The 14,117-nt window shown below is 39.3% G+C and overlaps 1 protein-coding gene across 7 annotated transcripts in view; it reads right to left on the minus strand.

Annotated features, from left to right (window-relative positions):
- Positions 1 to 14,117, minus strand: part of TANK (TRAF family member associated NFKB activator) — an 87,893-nt gene that overhangs the window by 61,290 nt on the left and 12,486 nt on the right. Inside the window, exon 1 of one of the 7 annotated variants that reach the window (XR_011377586.1) lies at positions 10,971 to 11,305. The exons of 3 other annotated variants lie outside the window; for them this stretch is intronic. Coding sequence is in view for 1 of the 4 variants with exons in the window: in XM_060302363.2 (XP_060158346.1) it covers positions 10,971 to 11,236 (266 nt within the window). In the remaining 3 variants the exon portion in view is untranslated. Of the gene's footprint in view, positions 1 to 10,206; positions 10,877 to 10,970; positions 11,306 to 11,326; positions 11,459 to 14,117 lie in introns of those variants that run through there. 3 more of the 7 variants (XM_070045964.1, XM_060302363.2, XM_070045969.1) reach the window with 3 other exon arrangements.

Raw genomic sequence — 14,117 nt, forward strand, 5'->3', positions numbered from 1 at the left:
ATACGGCCAGATTGCAGTAGACCTTGAATGTCACTCTTAAGAAATTTAGACTTTAACTTGCTAACATTAAGGAATAATGGAGGATTGTCAAGCAGGAGATGGATATGTTTTAGAAAGATTAACTGGATATCAGCAGGGAATATAAACAAATGAGGGAGACAAAGTGAAGATATCCATAAGAAGCTACTGCTGTATTCTGAGTGAAAGATGAGGGCTTAAACTAGAGTAGGGAAAATGAAAGATGAATGAATTCAAGAGACATTTTAAAGGTAGAATCAATAGGATTTGTTGGCCAACTGGATCTGTACAACAGACAAGAAGGAAGCGTTCAGGGCCCAGCAATTCTGAATCAGTTGGCCTGGGAAGGAGTCCTATAATCTATATTTTAATAAGTAAAGTAATCAGGTTATTTTCTTAAAGATAGTTCACCAGCCATATTCTTCAAAAATTAGGCAAACAGTGATGCTAGTCAGCCACAGAGAAACAGGAAGAAATACTGAGGGGGAGAGGAGAGGATATTGAATTCAATTTTGAACAAAAGTGCTAACAGAGACATAATTAACAACAGTCAGGAAAAATGTACCAATTGAGTGATAATGAAATCTAAAGGAAGAAATGATGGCTAAGTATGCCTTCCCTCCTGCTTATATTCTTAAAGTTTTTAATGTCCTCTGATACTGGTTGACAGTCAACCAGGCCAAAATCTTTTTACCAAAAAAGAAACAAACAAACAAACCCCTTACATTTTTTAAAAGAAAACAGTGGAGGGAGAAAGAAGCAATACTTGTTATCGTACCACTTTGTATCACAAGATGCACACTTTTTTTCTCCCAAATATAAACCAAAAAAGAGGATAGGCCCACTGGACAACGTCAGAAGGAAAACTAGGATATGCATAAAATAGTAAGGCATTTTAGTATAAGTCTGTTACCTTATATGAAGAGATTATTAGCCAAACAGGAATGTTATCTAACGTTCTGTTCTGTTAACATTTATACAGTGTTAAATAACAAGAAAAATAACTTTCTGGTAGAGTGAATGTGTTATTTTTCTTAAGTCTCTCTCTTCTACTCTACCAAATTTATGATAATGAAATAGTATTATTAATGATCTTTCACAAGAGTAGAACATTTGTACCTATCTTCTGGTTTTAATTTAAAAAGTGTGAAAAAATATTTTCAGTAATCTTAAAAAGGTCCCGCCAACCAGAAGAGATGACACAGGTTGCACCAGATTCATAAAGGGAAAAGTTGTTTTTGAAAAAGAAGTAGTTAAAATCTCATGAGTTAACAGATTAGGGGCCCCTCCAGCATCTCTGAGTCATTTACTAAATCATAACCACTACGAAAGGAGAGAGCTCTTCTATGAAAAGAGAATGAAACTTCAGGAGACAGAGGACCTTTTCACAAAAAGGTCTATTTTCTCTTAAATCGCAGTTGAAATCGCTGAACAGTCATTTAGCCTTGAGAATATTGCCAATGATAAATGGGAACAGGCAAAAGCCTACATAATTATAAGCTGTACTCTGTGCTCTTAATTACCAGCACAGAACTCTACGGCTCTTCATACCGCTGCTTTTAATTTCCCTGAGGACACCTAGAGGCTGCTGGGCAAATGTTTGCAAGTCACAACTTGTCTTATTAGAAGTAACTGAGAGAACTCCAGTGAGAAAATAAATAAGGTTTCAGAGATATCCAGATCTCCATTCCTAGTCATTCCCAAGATGTTTAGGTTGTGACTTTAAATGTATAATATGATAGAAGTTTAAAACCAGATACAGTATTTTTATACCATGCAACACACTTTCTTACTCCTACTGTTGAATACTCCTGAAGACAGGACTAAAAATCCCTGGGTAGCCTGACAAACCAACTTCTCAAACCTGCCTCTGTGCCAAAATTACCCAAATCTCTACTCTTTTCAGGGCCACTCCAGTTTTCCTCAAACGTGAATATTCAGATCTAGTTAAGTCCCAGATCCCAAATGTGAATATTCAGATCTAGTTAAGTCTAGCTTGTTATGCTACCCTACTGTGGAGGAGCAAGAGTTTATTAAAAAATTTGATTCTGTTTCATTTCCTTTTGCATCTGGAAAAAATTAAAAAGATGCTATAAAATAAGATTCCAAATCTTATTTTTAACTGAGACCACATCTTGTGTAAAATGTGTTAATTTCTCTCTTAATACAAGTTAGAGAATCAAAATTAAAAAGCCTAGTCAACCAAAGATAGAATCAGAGTTGAAGTGCAGAAAACATGTCCAGTCTAGATATGCTTGTTGATGGGTGAGAGTAAATAAGCTGTAGCCTTTCTGTGGACCTCGGTTCCCTCATCTGTCCCAGTTTAGAATGTCTGGGGTACAGCATGCTGTAGGACATGGGTTCCCAACCTGTCAGTACATTAGAATAATCCAGGGCAGTTTCAAAAAACAGATCAGCCACCCCTGTCCAAGACTTCTTGGATCATAATTTTTTTTGGTGGAGAGGGGGCGGTGAGGGGAGGAAGAGGGAGAAGCAAGTGTGAAAGATTTAGAATCACTGCCATAGGGGATCAAGTCATAACTGGGAAAGCACTGTACTCTGTAAAACACTACACAAATAGGCACCAAGGCGGGGAAATAGGCTTTCATAAAGTGTCCTTCTGTTCCACAGTGATCTGCTTTATGAACTGTTCCAAAAGAAGTGTATAGAATTGAGAAACAAAAATAGCAGTTGCTAAGGTAGATGTTCTTAAAAAAAAAAAAAAGGTATTTTGATACTTTGGCAGATGGTCCAGAGCAACAGCACTCTTGTTGATCTTGGTTCCATGAAATTCCCACAGTTCATCAGTCTATGTGACAACTGTTTTCTCTATTAATGGAAGAGACACCATTAATGGCATTTGCACTGAAGTTCATGCTGAAAGAGAAATCTGAGTGTGACCAGAGTTCTCCCACCAAGCAGTCCTTATAACTTGATTCTACCCCTACCAATACTCTAAATCATCTCAATTCTATTTAAATTCTCTAACTATCTACAGATAGTTTAGAAAGGGCATAGATCCCAGTGCCATGCCTTCAATCTGAATAGGCACACAGCTATGAACCAGAAGGACAATCTTAGTCTTATAATTGAATGGGAAGCTTCCCAACAGTGGTGGTGGTTCCCTATTTCCTCCTGGGAAACCTTAGGGACGGGGTAGAGACTGACACCTGCTGAGGTAAAAACTGCTTGCTACTTTACATAAACTACCTTATTTTAATGTTCCCTTTCCAGATAAGGAAACTGAGCTTCAAAAGGTTAAATACGTTGCCTGAGTTCAACGAATGAGAAAATGGAAGACCCAGATAAATCCAGGTCTCTTTGATGTGAAAGTCCAACATCCTAGCTCTTTTCACCCTAATTTAGTTTTTATTTTATTTTTAATCAAAGCATAACACATCTACATTTTAATGAGTAAAATAACTTTATAAGGTTTAAGAAAAACAGTAGTACCTTACTCTCCTCCCTTCCCATTTCCTGCTTCACCTTGGCAACAATTTTCAGCTCTTTTGGTTGATTCCTCTTTTTTTTTTTTTATAAATTTATTTTTATTTTATTTTTAATTTTTGGCTGTGTCAGCTCTTCGTTGCTGCACACGGGCTTTCTCTAGTTGCAGCGAGCAGGGGCTACTCTTCGTTGTGGTGAACAGGCTTCTCATTGCAGTGGCTTCTCTTGTTGTGGAGCACGGGCTCTAGGAGTGTGGGCTTCAGTAGTTGTGGCACGTGGGCTTCAGTAGTTGTGGCACGTGGGCTCAGTAGTTGTGGCACGCGGGCTCTAGAGTGCAGGCTCAGTAGTTGTGGTGCACGGGCTTAGTTGCTCCGCGGCATGTGGGATCTTCCCTGACCAGGGCTCGAACCCGTGTCCCCTGCATTGGGAGGTGGATTCTTAACCACTGCGCCACCAGTGAAGTCCCTTTTGGTTGATTCTTTTTGGTATTATCTCTGTATCTCTAAATAACATGTTAATATTGCCACTACTGAGTTTTCAGTTTTACTTGTCTTCCCACTATGCAAAATAAGGATTCAGCTCTCTTTAAAATCTCCCCTCCCTTTATATTCTCTCCATTCTCCTCATATAGTTATATCCTATTTTTTGGTTAGATTTGCATTCTACTTTAACTTTCTTATGACTACGTAATGCTATTCACTGCTGAGCCATATAATATACTATGGCTCCTTTTCCTTTCCTGAAAAACATTTTTCCTGAAAAAATTTCTTGTTTGTTTCATTTCTTATTATCATTACTACAACTCCTCAATCCACTGAGACACTTCAATTATTCTATCAATTTCATCTTCCTAGAAGAATCTCTCCTTGACCTTTCTGACTTGCTCAAGTCTAGATTTGTTGATTTCTATGCCTAGAGGAAAGCCTTCATCTTGAGACTTTCTTTCAACTTGAATTTGATGATTCCCTTTATTCACCTCTCTCTCTAGCTGAATCCCTCATTTTCAGTATCCCAAATCTTCATCCTTCTTGTTTTACTCCCCAATTTGGTGGAGTAAGCCCTCTAGTAGCTTCCTGATAAAGTGCCTGCAAAGTAAATTTTTTGAGACCCTTCATAATGGAAAATATCTTTACCCTCAGATTTAAAGGACAGTTTGCCAGGTTAAAAGTTCTAGGTTGGAAGTAATTTTTCCTCAGAGTTTTGTAAGTTTTACTATGCTCCCTTTTGTTTTTGTTGAAGTCCAGAGCCATTTTGATTTCTGATCTTGTACTTAACCCACGTGGAAGTTCACCCTTCAGTTCTCGCAAATTTTCTTAAATAACTTTTTGAGCAATTTCATTCCTTCTGTGTCCCTTTCTATGACTCCTACTATCTGGATGTTAAATTTTCTCAAGTGGTACTCTAACTCCTCCCACCCTCCTTCTTCTTGTTTGTTTATTTATTTATTTTTAGTTGCATTGGGTCTTCGTTGCTGCGCGCAGGCTTTCTCTAGCTGTGGCGAGCGGGGGCTACTCTTTGTTGAGATGCACAGGCTTCTCATTGTGGTGGCTTCTCTTGTTGTGGAGCATGGGCTCTAGGTACCCGGGCTTCAGTAGTTGTGGCATGCGGGCTCAGTAGTTGTGGCTCGTGAGCTCTAGAGCACAGGCTCAGTAGTTGTGGCACATGGGCTTAGTTGCTCTGTGGCATGTGGGATTTTCCCGGACCAGGGCTTGAACCCATGTCCCCTGCATTGGCAGGCAGATTCTTAAGCACTGTGCCACCAGGGAAGTCCCCCTCCTTCTTTTTAAACAAACATTTCTTCCCTTATTTTATAGATAAAAATATCTTAAGCCTGTTGTCTTTGACAACCAGCATTATGATACCAAATGATATCTAACCAATCCTGAATAAAAAGTAATAATCAAAGAAAGTAGTGGTGCTTTTGGAGCTCCATTGAGGCTGCAGGTGTATGAGCCAAACAATGGTCTACCACCAATTGCCCAGTTCAACCAGAGCAGCTCAACTGTGATTAGTTATATACATTGGGATTTCAAGTTTGAAAAGAATCACAGGCCTAAAGGTAGATTTCCACCACCTCCACCCCTAAAATGATTTATAAATCTTTAACAAGTCTACTTTTTGTGGACAAGTAGAGACAAGTGTGGGTGATTTAGTAAGTAGAAAAAGGTCCTCTGCTGGGTTTCCCCCACTGCTGAGACTATTCTGCTTCTGGGTAAGTATTCTACCAGGGTTCACACTTGTGGTAAGATGCCAGTTCAAATCTACAGAAGCTTCAGGATGGGGGAAGGATCACATAGAGTAAATATGACGTCTTCCACTCTGCCCTAGAAAAGAAAGTCACCTGCTTTTCCCAACCCCTCGGGGTATGAATAATAATAAGAGTTCATATTCTATCTCAGAAAAGTTGCCATCTTAGCAAACGAAGAGGTGAATAAGTGAGATACATCCTGTCTTTTCTCTATCTTAGCTCTATGTTTGCCTCCTCACTCACACAAAGCAACAGAAGCAAAAAGCAGAAAATAAGTCAACAATGTAGTATATACACATAAATAAAATAACATCCTCTGTCTTAGATGGTTAAGGGAAACCTTTAAAGACACTTAAAAAGTATGTATGTTTTCCTTGCCTGAAGAGAGGAAATGGAAGAGAACTGTCACTCCTGACATTTACTTACGATCATTTCCCACTTTTAAGAAAGTTCCATAACACAAGCAGCCAATTCCCCAAAATGACAGCTTGCATTTCTGTTCTCACTTTCCAGGTTGTAAACTTCGGTTATGGATATACCCATAGCACACTGCACTACACTGTTACTATGTTCCAATCAGGCAGCTAAAGTAATAGAAACTTAAATATCATAGATCCAGTAGTGTCAGAATTCGGATATCGTATTTTTTTCATAAGCTGGATTGCTAAATGCATCAGGATAAACAAGGTAAGACAATCCCACTGATCAAACCAAAAGCTCCCCAGACCAGGTTCTCCACTTTGCTGGATGTTAAAACTTGGTGAAACTTTTTGTGCTATCTTCTAAGAGTTAAAAGAAGACGTTATAGCCAAAGACCACACCCATGAGTCTCAGCTTTGCCTCATTTCCTTTTTTATCTCCAGTAGGACCTCTCTCAAACTGTTTATCAAATTCTATGGGTTGAAGTGCAAAACTAAATAGTATTAACACCAAAAAGGAAATTAGGCATGTGATGTTCTACCCATCTAAGGTAAACATAAACACTGCATTGCTCAGTTGTGGTTGGTTGAATTCCTGGATGTGGAACTGCCAGTATGGTGGAACCACAGATACGGAGGAACCTTAGATACAGAAGGCTGACTGTAAAATATATGCAGATTTTCAGCTGAGCAGAGGGTTGGCATGCCTAACCCCTGTGTTGTTCAAGGATCAACTGTAGTTAGAATAGTGAAGTTTTACATCAACAGGCTATCTATTTTTCACCATTTCCTTACAGATAATAGGTATGCTTTTAAAAAACATGCAAGTCTTTATTTATTTAGGGCATGCCCCCCAAATTATGCCAATAATTATCTGTTCTAGATTAATAGATGATAATTTAAGATACTCAAATATCCAAGCATTGACATAATGCCTGTATTCTTCTGTAAATAACACTTACGAGTGTCTTGAAGTCTCCTCCACAGTTCACAGATGTACACTGCTAAACTCCATTATCTAAGGTAATAGTCTTGAAAGTAATCAAAAAATATTTAAAATAATCATTTATAAAAGTTAGTAACTCTACCAAAGATTACATAATACAATACTATCCACATATTAACAGTAAACCATTAGCTGAGTAAAACGGTGGGCTCTGGTTGGATGGTTTGTATTCCTTAGAAGCCAGCCCTGTTCTTACGTGTGTGCAGAGGCCATGTACATACCTAGACGGTGCTACTGATTTTCACTTCAAATTAAATAAGTAAAAGCATGCTGAGCTTGCATATGTTCTCAACCACTCCTTTTGAAACTCCCCTATGGGATTTGGCTAGAGTAGAATGTCAGCTTGGTTACTACCTCTAAAGCAAGAAATTTCCTGGCAAAATTGGGAAGCTGATGACAACAAAGTGAAACTGATGCTTTCTCAGTTGAGTATCCCTCCTGGTTTCTTTCAGGGCATAGAAGAGCTTGCCCATGTAGAAGCAACACTCCTTCCTTCATAAACTGGAGTAGAGAAGAGAAAAAACAGTAAAACACTTTATTATCAGCCTCAGTCTACCTACAGCATTTTCCCAGAACAGGGGGGGAAAAAAAAAGGTGGGGGACAAAAATAACCAGGATCAGTACAGCAGTTCTTCTTTCTTGACATTATTGGTGTTTCACACCCTTTCTTTTACAAGGATTTACTCTAAGGAGTTTTTGTTTGTTCGCCTTTTAAAGTTCTGGACCTTTTAAAGTTCTGGACCTTTTTGCTGAATATTATTGCTGTTTTTAAGAACAATGTACAATTGACCCTTGAACAACATGGGTTTCAACTGCATGGATACACTTACAGGTGAATTTTTTTCCCACTAAATATATACTACAGTACTATACTATCTGAAGTTGGTTGAATCTGAGGATGCAGAACCTCAGACACGGAGGGCTGACTATAAATTACATGCAGATTTTCAACTGCTGGTAGGCTTGGCACCCCTAACCCCCAAGTGTTATTCAAGGGTCCACTGTACTTTCAGATGGGTTCATGAGTGAATTCTTTCAGACCTTCAAATAGAGAGCTCTTAAGCTGTATTTAAACTACCTCAGAGCAGAGAAAGAAGGAACTCTTCTCAATTCTTTTTAGAAAATCAGCATAGCCTTGCTATCAAACTCTGCCAAAGATAACAGTAAAAAGATAACTATAGATGAAACTCAATTACTGATTTTAAATAAAAATGTGACCGAAAAGAAACCTATATGCTTAAATATTACACAATGACCAAGTGTAAGGTTGGTTCAAAAAGTAGAAATCAAGGGTAAAAATGAACTTATTTACAAAACAGAAGTAGAGTCACAGATGCAGAAAACAAACTTATGGCTACCAAGGGGGAAAGGCGGGGAGGGATAAATTGGGAGATTGGGATTCACATATACACACTACTATATATAAAATAGATAACTAATAAGAACTTGCTGTATAGCACAGGGAACTCTACTCAATACTCTGTAATGGCCCATATGGGAAAAGAATCTAAAAAAAAAAAGTGGATATATGTATATGTATAACTGATTCACTTTGCTGTACACCTGAAGCTAACATAACATTGTAAATCAACTATACTCTAATAAAAATTAAAAAACAAACAAACAAAACAACAACAACAAAACCCCCAAAAATCTACTAAAACAATTTTCCATTCTAATAGGTCAAGGAAGAAAAGCACATGATAGGCCATGATAGATGCCAAAATGCCGTATGACAAAACTCAACTTCTACTCCTGATAAAAATGTTTAGTAAGTAGTAATGAAAAGACATCATCTTGACAACAAGAAATATACAGACCAAATGAACATTCAACATCTGTTAGTTAAAACTGTTCTCCAAGTGCTAGCCAATGCAAACAGACCAAAAGAAAAAACAAAAACAAAAAAACCCAACTTCAGACACAATCCAAAATCCATTCCCTGCAAAAATCCCAGTAGCTAGAAATATTAAAGACACTTCCTTGATAAATAAAATTATTTGAAATTTACTCTAAAATTCATATTTAATGATGACACAGTAAAAACATCCACAAACTAAGAAATATGATAAGGATGGCCTGAATCAATGTTATTATACACCACTGTTCTGGAGAAGCTAGAAATTTATTAAACCAAAGAAAGAAAGAAGTATAAGGAAGGAGATAAGATTATATTTAGATGACTGTTTCCCTAAAATTCAAGAGAAAAAATTTATTACAATAAGTTTAGAAAGTTGGCCAGATATATAAATTATCTACATACCAGTCACAAAATATTACTGGATGGCTAAAATCCCCCCCCAAAAGTTACGTTTTAATGAAACATAAACAGTTTACTTTAAATTTTACCTGAGAAGAGAACGCAATCACCAAGGATATTTTGAAAAAGGCAAATGAAGAGGGACTTGCTTTATGAATTACTAAAAAGTGCCTAATCAAAGAGATTGGTATTTGTATAGGAAGAGGCAAATAGAACACAGCAACAGAAGAATCCAAAAAAAAAGAAGACTCATGTACAGGTGGAAATTTACTATATTAAGGTAGTATTTCTAGTCAGTTGGGAAAGAATTGATTTCAGCAAATGATTTCAGGGAAAATGGCTAAACCCTATCTTATACAATGTACAAAAATAATTTTCATATGTTTTAATGAGTAAAGCATACAAAACTATAAAAAGAATTAACAGACAATACAGGAAAATATTTTAATAATTTTTGAGTAAGGACAGCATTCTTAAGCGATACAAAACCTGGGCATTTAAACCAAAGACTGATAGTTCTTGAAAATATTTGCCATATAATTCACAGAGGATTAATATATCTGTATCCTAATGAAATACAGATAATTTTGTAGAACAAGAGCAAAATATATAGACAGGCAATATCAAGAAATGGCTAACTACATATGGTACATCCAGGCAAAGGAATACCATGCTGACATTAAGATAAAGTAGAGCTACATGTGGTAAGATTTCCACTATATATTTTTCATCTGAAAAACCAGATAATAGAACTGTATGCATACATAATCTCATTTTCATAAGAAAGCGAAACAACATGTTTACATACACATGAGAGATGTGGAAGACGTTGGAGTACCTGTGGTTGGGGAGAGGGCTGTGAAGGAGTTACATTTTCTGCTTTATGCATGACTATCACTTTAGGGTTCTCCTCCCCTCCCTAATGAGAGGGGCAAAATAATTTTTCAGCAGAATACAGAGCTTGCTTCTCTGCTACCTCTCGTTTGAAATGTGTATTCCAACCGTGGTAGGGAAGCAGATCACGTTATTTTCCTTCACTTTCATGTCATTTCACTTCCTTTACTACCGGTTTCTCTCTTAAGATATAACTTGTCAAATGAATCTGTGAGATAAATGACACTTGACATAGCAAAGGCTGCTCTACTTCTGCTTGTTACAGCATAATAAGAGACACAAAGACTCTTTGGTTTGAGTGTCTTCCCCCTTCTTTCTTCACTTCGTGACAAGCACAGCTTGTGACACCCGTAACTCGTCGCTAGTCAGTTTACGCCGCGCTGGGGATTCCACCTAACGCCCGGTTCCCACTGGGGGCAGGGTTTGCTTCTGCTCTTTCCGCCTCAGCCATCTATTCTCTCCGTGACCCTCCGGGAAGTTACCCAACTTCTCATTGACAAGGCTATGATAACACCCCACAGGAAAGCTGAGAGCAAAACTGTGCAATAATCTTGGGGGAAAAACAACAGAAAGAACCGACGAAGTTTTCGGAAGAGTAACAACGATAGTACTAGCTTCTGCAAGGCTGCCCGCGTCCTCAAAGGAGGCTGGGACCTCCAGGCGGGGTCCACTGCTCACCCTGATATCGCAAACCCTGCCTCCCCGGTGGCTAGCCAAGAAGTCAAGTCACCGAGAGCAGCCGACGCGGAGTCGGGCAGGATCCCTCCCCTGCTGCCGTCGCAGCGGGGTCCGTCGTTGCTGCGCTGACGTCGCGGGCCCGGAAAGCCCCTCCCTGGTCCGCTCGGGGATGGGGACCCAGGTGGTTTCTCTCGCACTAAGTCCCTCCCCACTCTGAGAACTGGTTGTCTCTGCAGCTCCTCGGCTTCTCTCCCTGCGGCGCCCATACGGCCAGCGTCGCTCACACACACAAGTTCTCTGTCGCCGTGCCCGACGGCTTCGGACACACCAACTAGCTCACGAAGTTTCTTACTCACAGTTCAGGGCTTCCGCGCCGCTCTCTCACACCGCGGGTCGCCGGCGCCCGGCAGAGTGACTCCAACCGGAAGTTGTTTTCCGTTCCAGTTCAGAGGGCAGCGCCTGCGCGCGGAGCATTAACCCCTCACCCTCTACCTCTCCAGGCCTGGCCTCTCCGGCCCCGCCCCTCCCCGCCCCGCCCACTCTCGCCCCTCATCCAAGCCAAGCCCCGCTCATCCAAGCCCCGCCCAGCGCAGCCCCGCCCCTCCTCGCAGGGAAAACCACAGCCACGGAAAGGCATACAATGTCAAGTTTAAAGGTCACCTGAGTGTGTTGGCTAGCTTTTTGCCAAACAACAAATAACAGGGTCTAGCATCACCCAGTGTGTGAGCTGAGAATCACCTGAGAATTACGCAAGAATCACCTGAGAGGCTTGTTAAAGATGTAGATTCACCCCTAGAGATTCCCAGAGTTCAGAGCAACTGGGGTGAAGCCCAGGAACCCGAATTTTCAACATATCCCTATATGAATGTGATTAAGGTGATTAAGCTCCACACTCTGAGAAAAATTACACACACACACACACACACACACATTTGGTTTTCCCCCAACTAGTAACACCTTTCATTAAAAGTACTTGTTAAAGTTGAATGATTGCTACATGCAAGTAGACCTTTAACATTTCCCATGACTTACGATTCCCCATTATTCCGTTTCCATCCATGCTTGAATATTCTCCAAGATAGAAAGTTTAGACAGATAACTCAAGAAAAGTTTTAGCTCGAATACCTACTACCTCAGGCAAGTTGCTTAACCTATTGAACATTGATACTCTAAAATCTGACAAATGACAATGATAACCTACATCACTGGATGGATGGTTGCAGAATCAATCCATAATGTAAGCAAAAGTCGTGGTAAAGTTCAGAATGCTCTGTAAATGAAAGGTGTTGTCTGGAATCACTCATGTCATGCTGGCTCCTTCCCACCACCAAGGTCATCCCGAGGACTCCTTTCAGGAAAAGAGCAGTCAAATCCACAGCACATGTGGAAGCTTCCTGAGAGCACTGAAGGCTGGGACTCTCTACATGGACTGGAGCATAACTGTTCTGGGTGAATGCATGTAGCACTTTCAGAAGCTTCCATGGTGATGACCTACTATTTATTTAATTAAACATTATTTTTAAAACTCACTATTTTTGCATATATCTGACAAGGGTTAATGGTGTTTGAAAAAGACTTTATCACCAAGCACAAGCATACTAAGGGTGCTGAAATAGTGATTTCATAGTAAAGATTAAAATGACCATGAGTGCTGTATATTGTTGTCAGGCAGAGCCTGCTCTAGAGCATAGCTCTATATCCATAGACTTGATGAAATTTCCAAAGTTGAGAACACTCCTGAACACTCCTGTAACACTCCTGTCCTAGTGGTCTTGGCTAAGCCATACCTTGACAGGTCTTCAGTCCATCCAAGAATCTTTATTCATCCTGAAAGTTGCAAGGCTAGCCCTGGAATCTTGAGCTCCTTTTTTCTAGTCATGCTGTCCCATATAACTTAGAAGCTACTATCTTCCCAGGGAGGTCCAGGATCTTGCTCCTCCTAGGATAGTATCTTTTCTCTGTTAGAGCAGAAGGATGGGGTTCTGACTGCCTCAGTTTCTCCCTACATTTCTGAATCATGGATGTTTATACTTCTTTCCTTAGGCCAGTAAGTCCAAGAATTTAAAAACTTGCCAAATTGCAGTGTATTCTACTTGGTTAACTTGAATATTGGGCTTATTTTTTAAAGTCAAAGCCAAAACATAATTTAAAAACCTTTTTTAAAAAAAACAACAGAAACTTCTTGTGTATAGCATTATGACCAGTGAACAGTTTTCTTGTAATAAGTAATTGAGTTAAACATGACAGTACAGCACATTTTAAAAAAGAATTTTTAAGAGTAACTTTAAGTTCACGGTAAATGTGAGAGGAAGATACAGAGATTTACCACATACTCCCTACCCTGAAACATGCATAAGACTGTTTCATCATCAACACTTCCCATCAGGGTGATACGTTTGTCACAATTGATGAACCTACATTGACATACTATTATCATTCAAAGTCCATAGTTTCCATTAGGGTTCACTCTTGGTGTTGTACATTTGATGGGTGTGGACAGAAGCATAATGTCATGTATCTATCATTATAGTATTATACTACAGTATACTGGAGGATACTAGTATACTCTATACACTCTGACATGTATCCATCATTATACTATCATACTATACAAGAATAATTTCATTGCCCTAAAAATCCTCTATGATCCACCTATTCATCTCTCCCTCTCCCTAATCTCTGACAACCACTGATCTTTTTACTGTCTCCATAGTTTTGCCTTTTCCAGATTGTCATATTGTTGGAATCATACAGTAGGTAGCCTTTTCAGATTGGCTTCTTTCACTTAGTAATATGCATTTGAGTTTCTTCCATGCCTTTTCATGGCTTGATAGATCATTTCTTGTTAGCACTGAATAATATTCCATTGTCTGGATGTACCACAGTTTATTTATCCATTTGCCTACTGAAGGACACCTTGGTTGCTTCAACTTTTGGCAAGTTGAATAAAGCTGCTATAAACATTAGTGCACAGGTTTTTGTGTGCACATATTTTCAACTACTTTGGGTAAATACCAAGGAGCGTGATTGTTGGGCTGTAGAGCAAGAGTATATTTAGTTTTGTAACAAGCTGCCAAAGCGTCTTCCAAAGTGGCTGTACCATTTTGCATTCCCACCAGCAATGAATGGGAGTTCCTTTTGCTCCAC

The sequence above is a fragment of the Globicephala melas genome, chromosome 7 (assembly GCF_963455315.2).
Source record: "Globicephala melas chromosome 7, mGloMel1.2, whole genome shotgun sequence".
NCBI lineage: Eukaryota > Metazoa > Chordata > Mammalia > Artiodactyla > Delphinidae > Globicephala > Globicephala melas.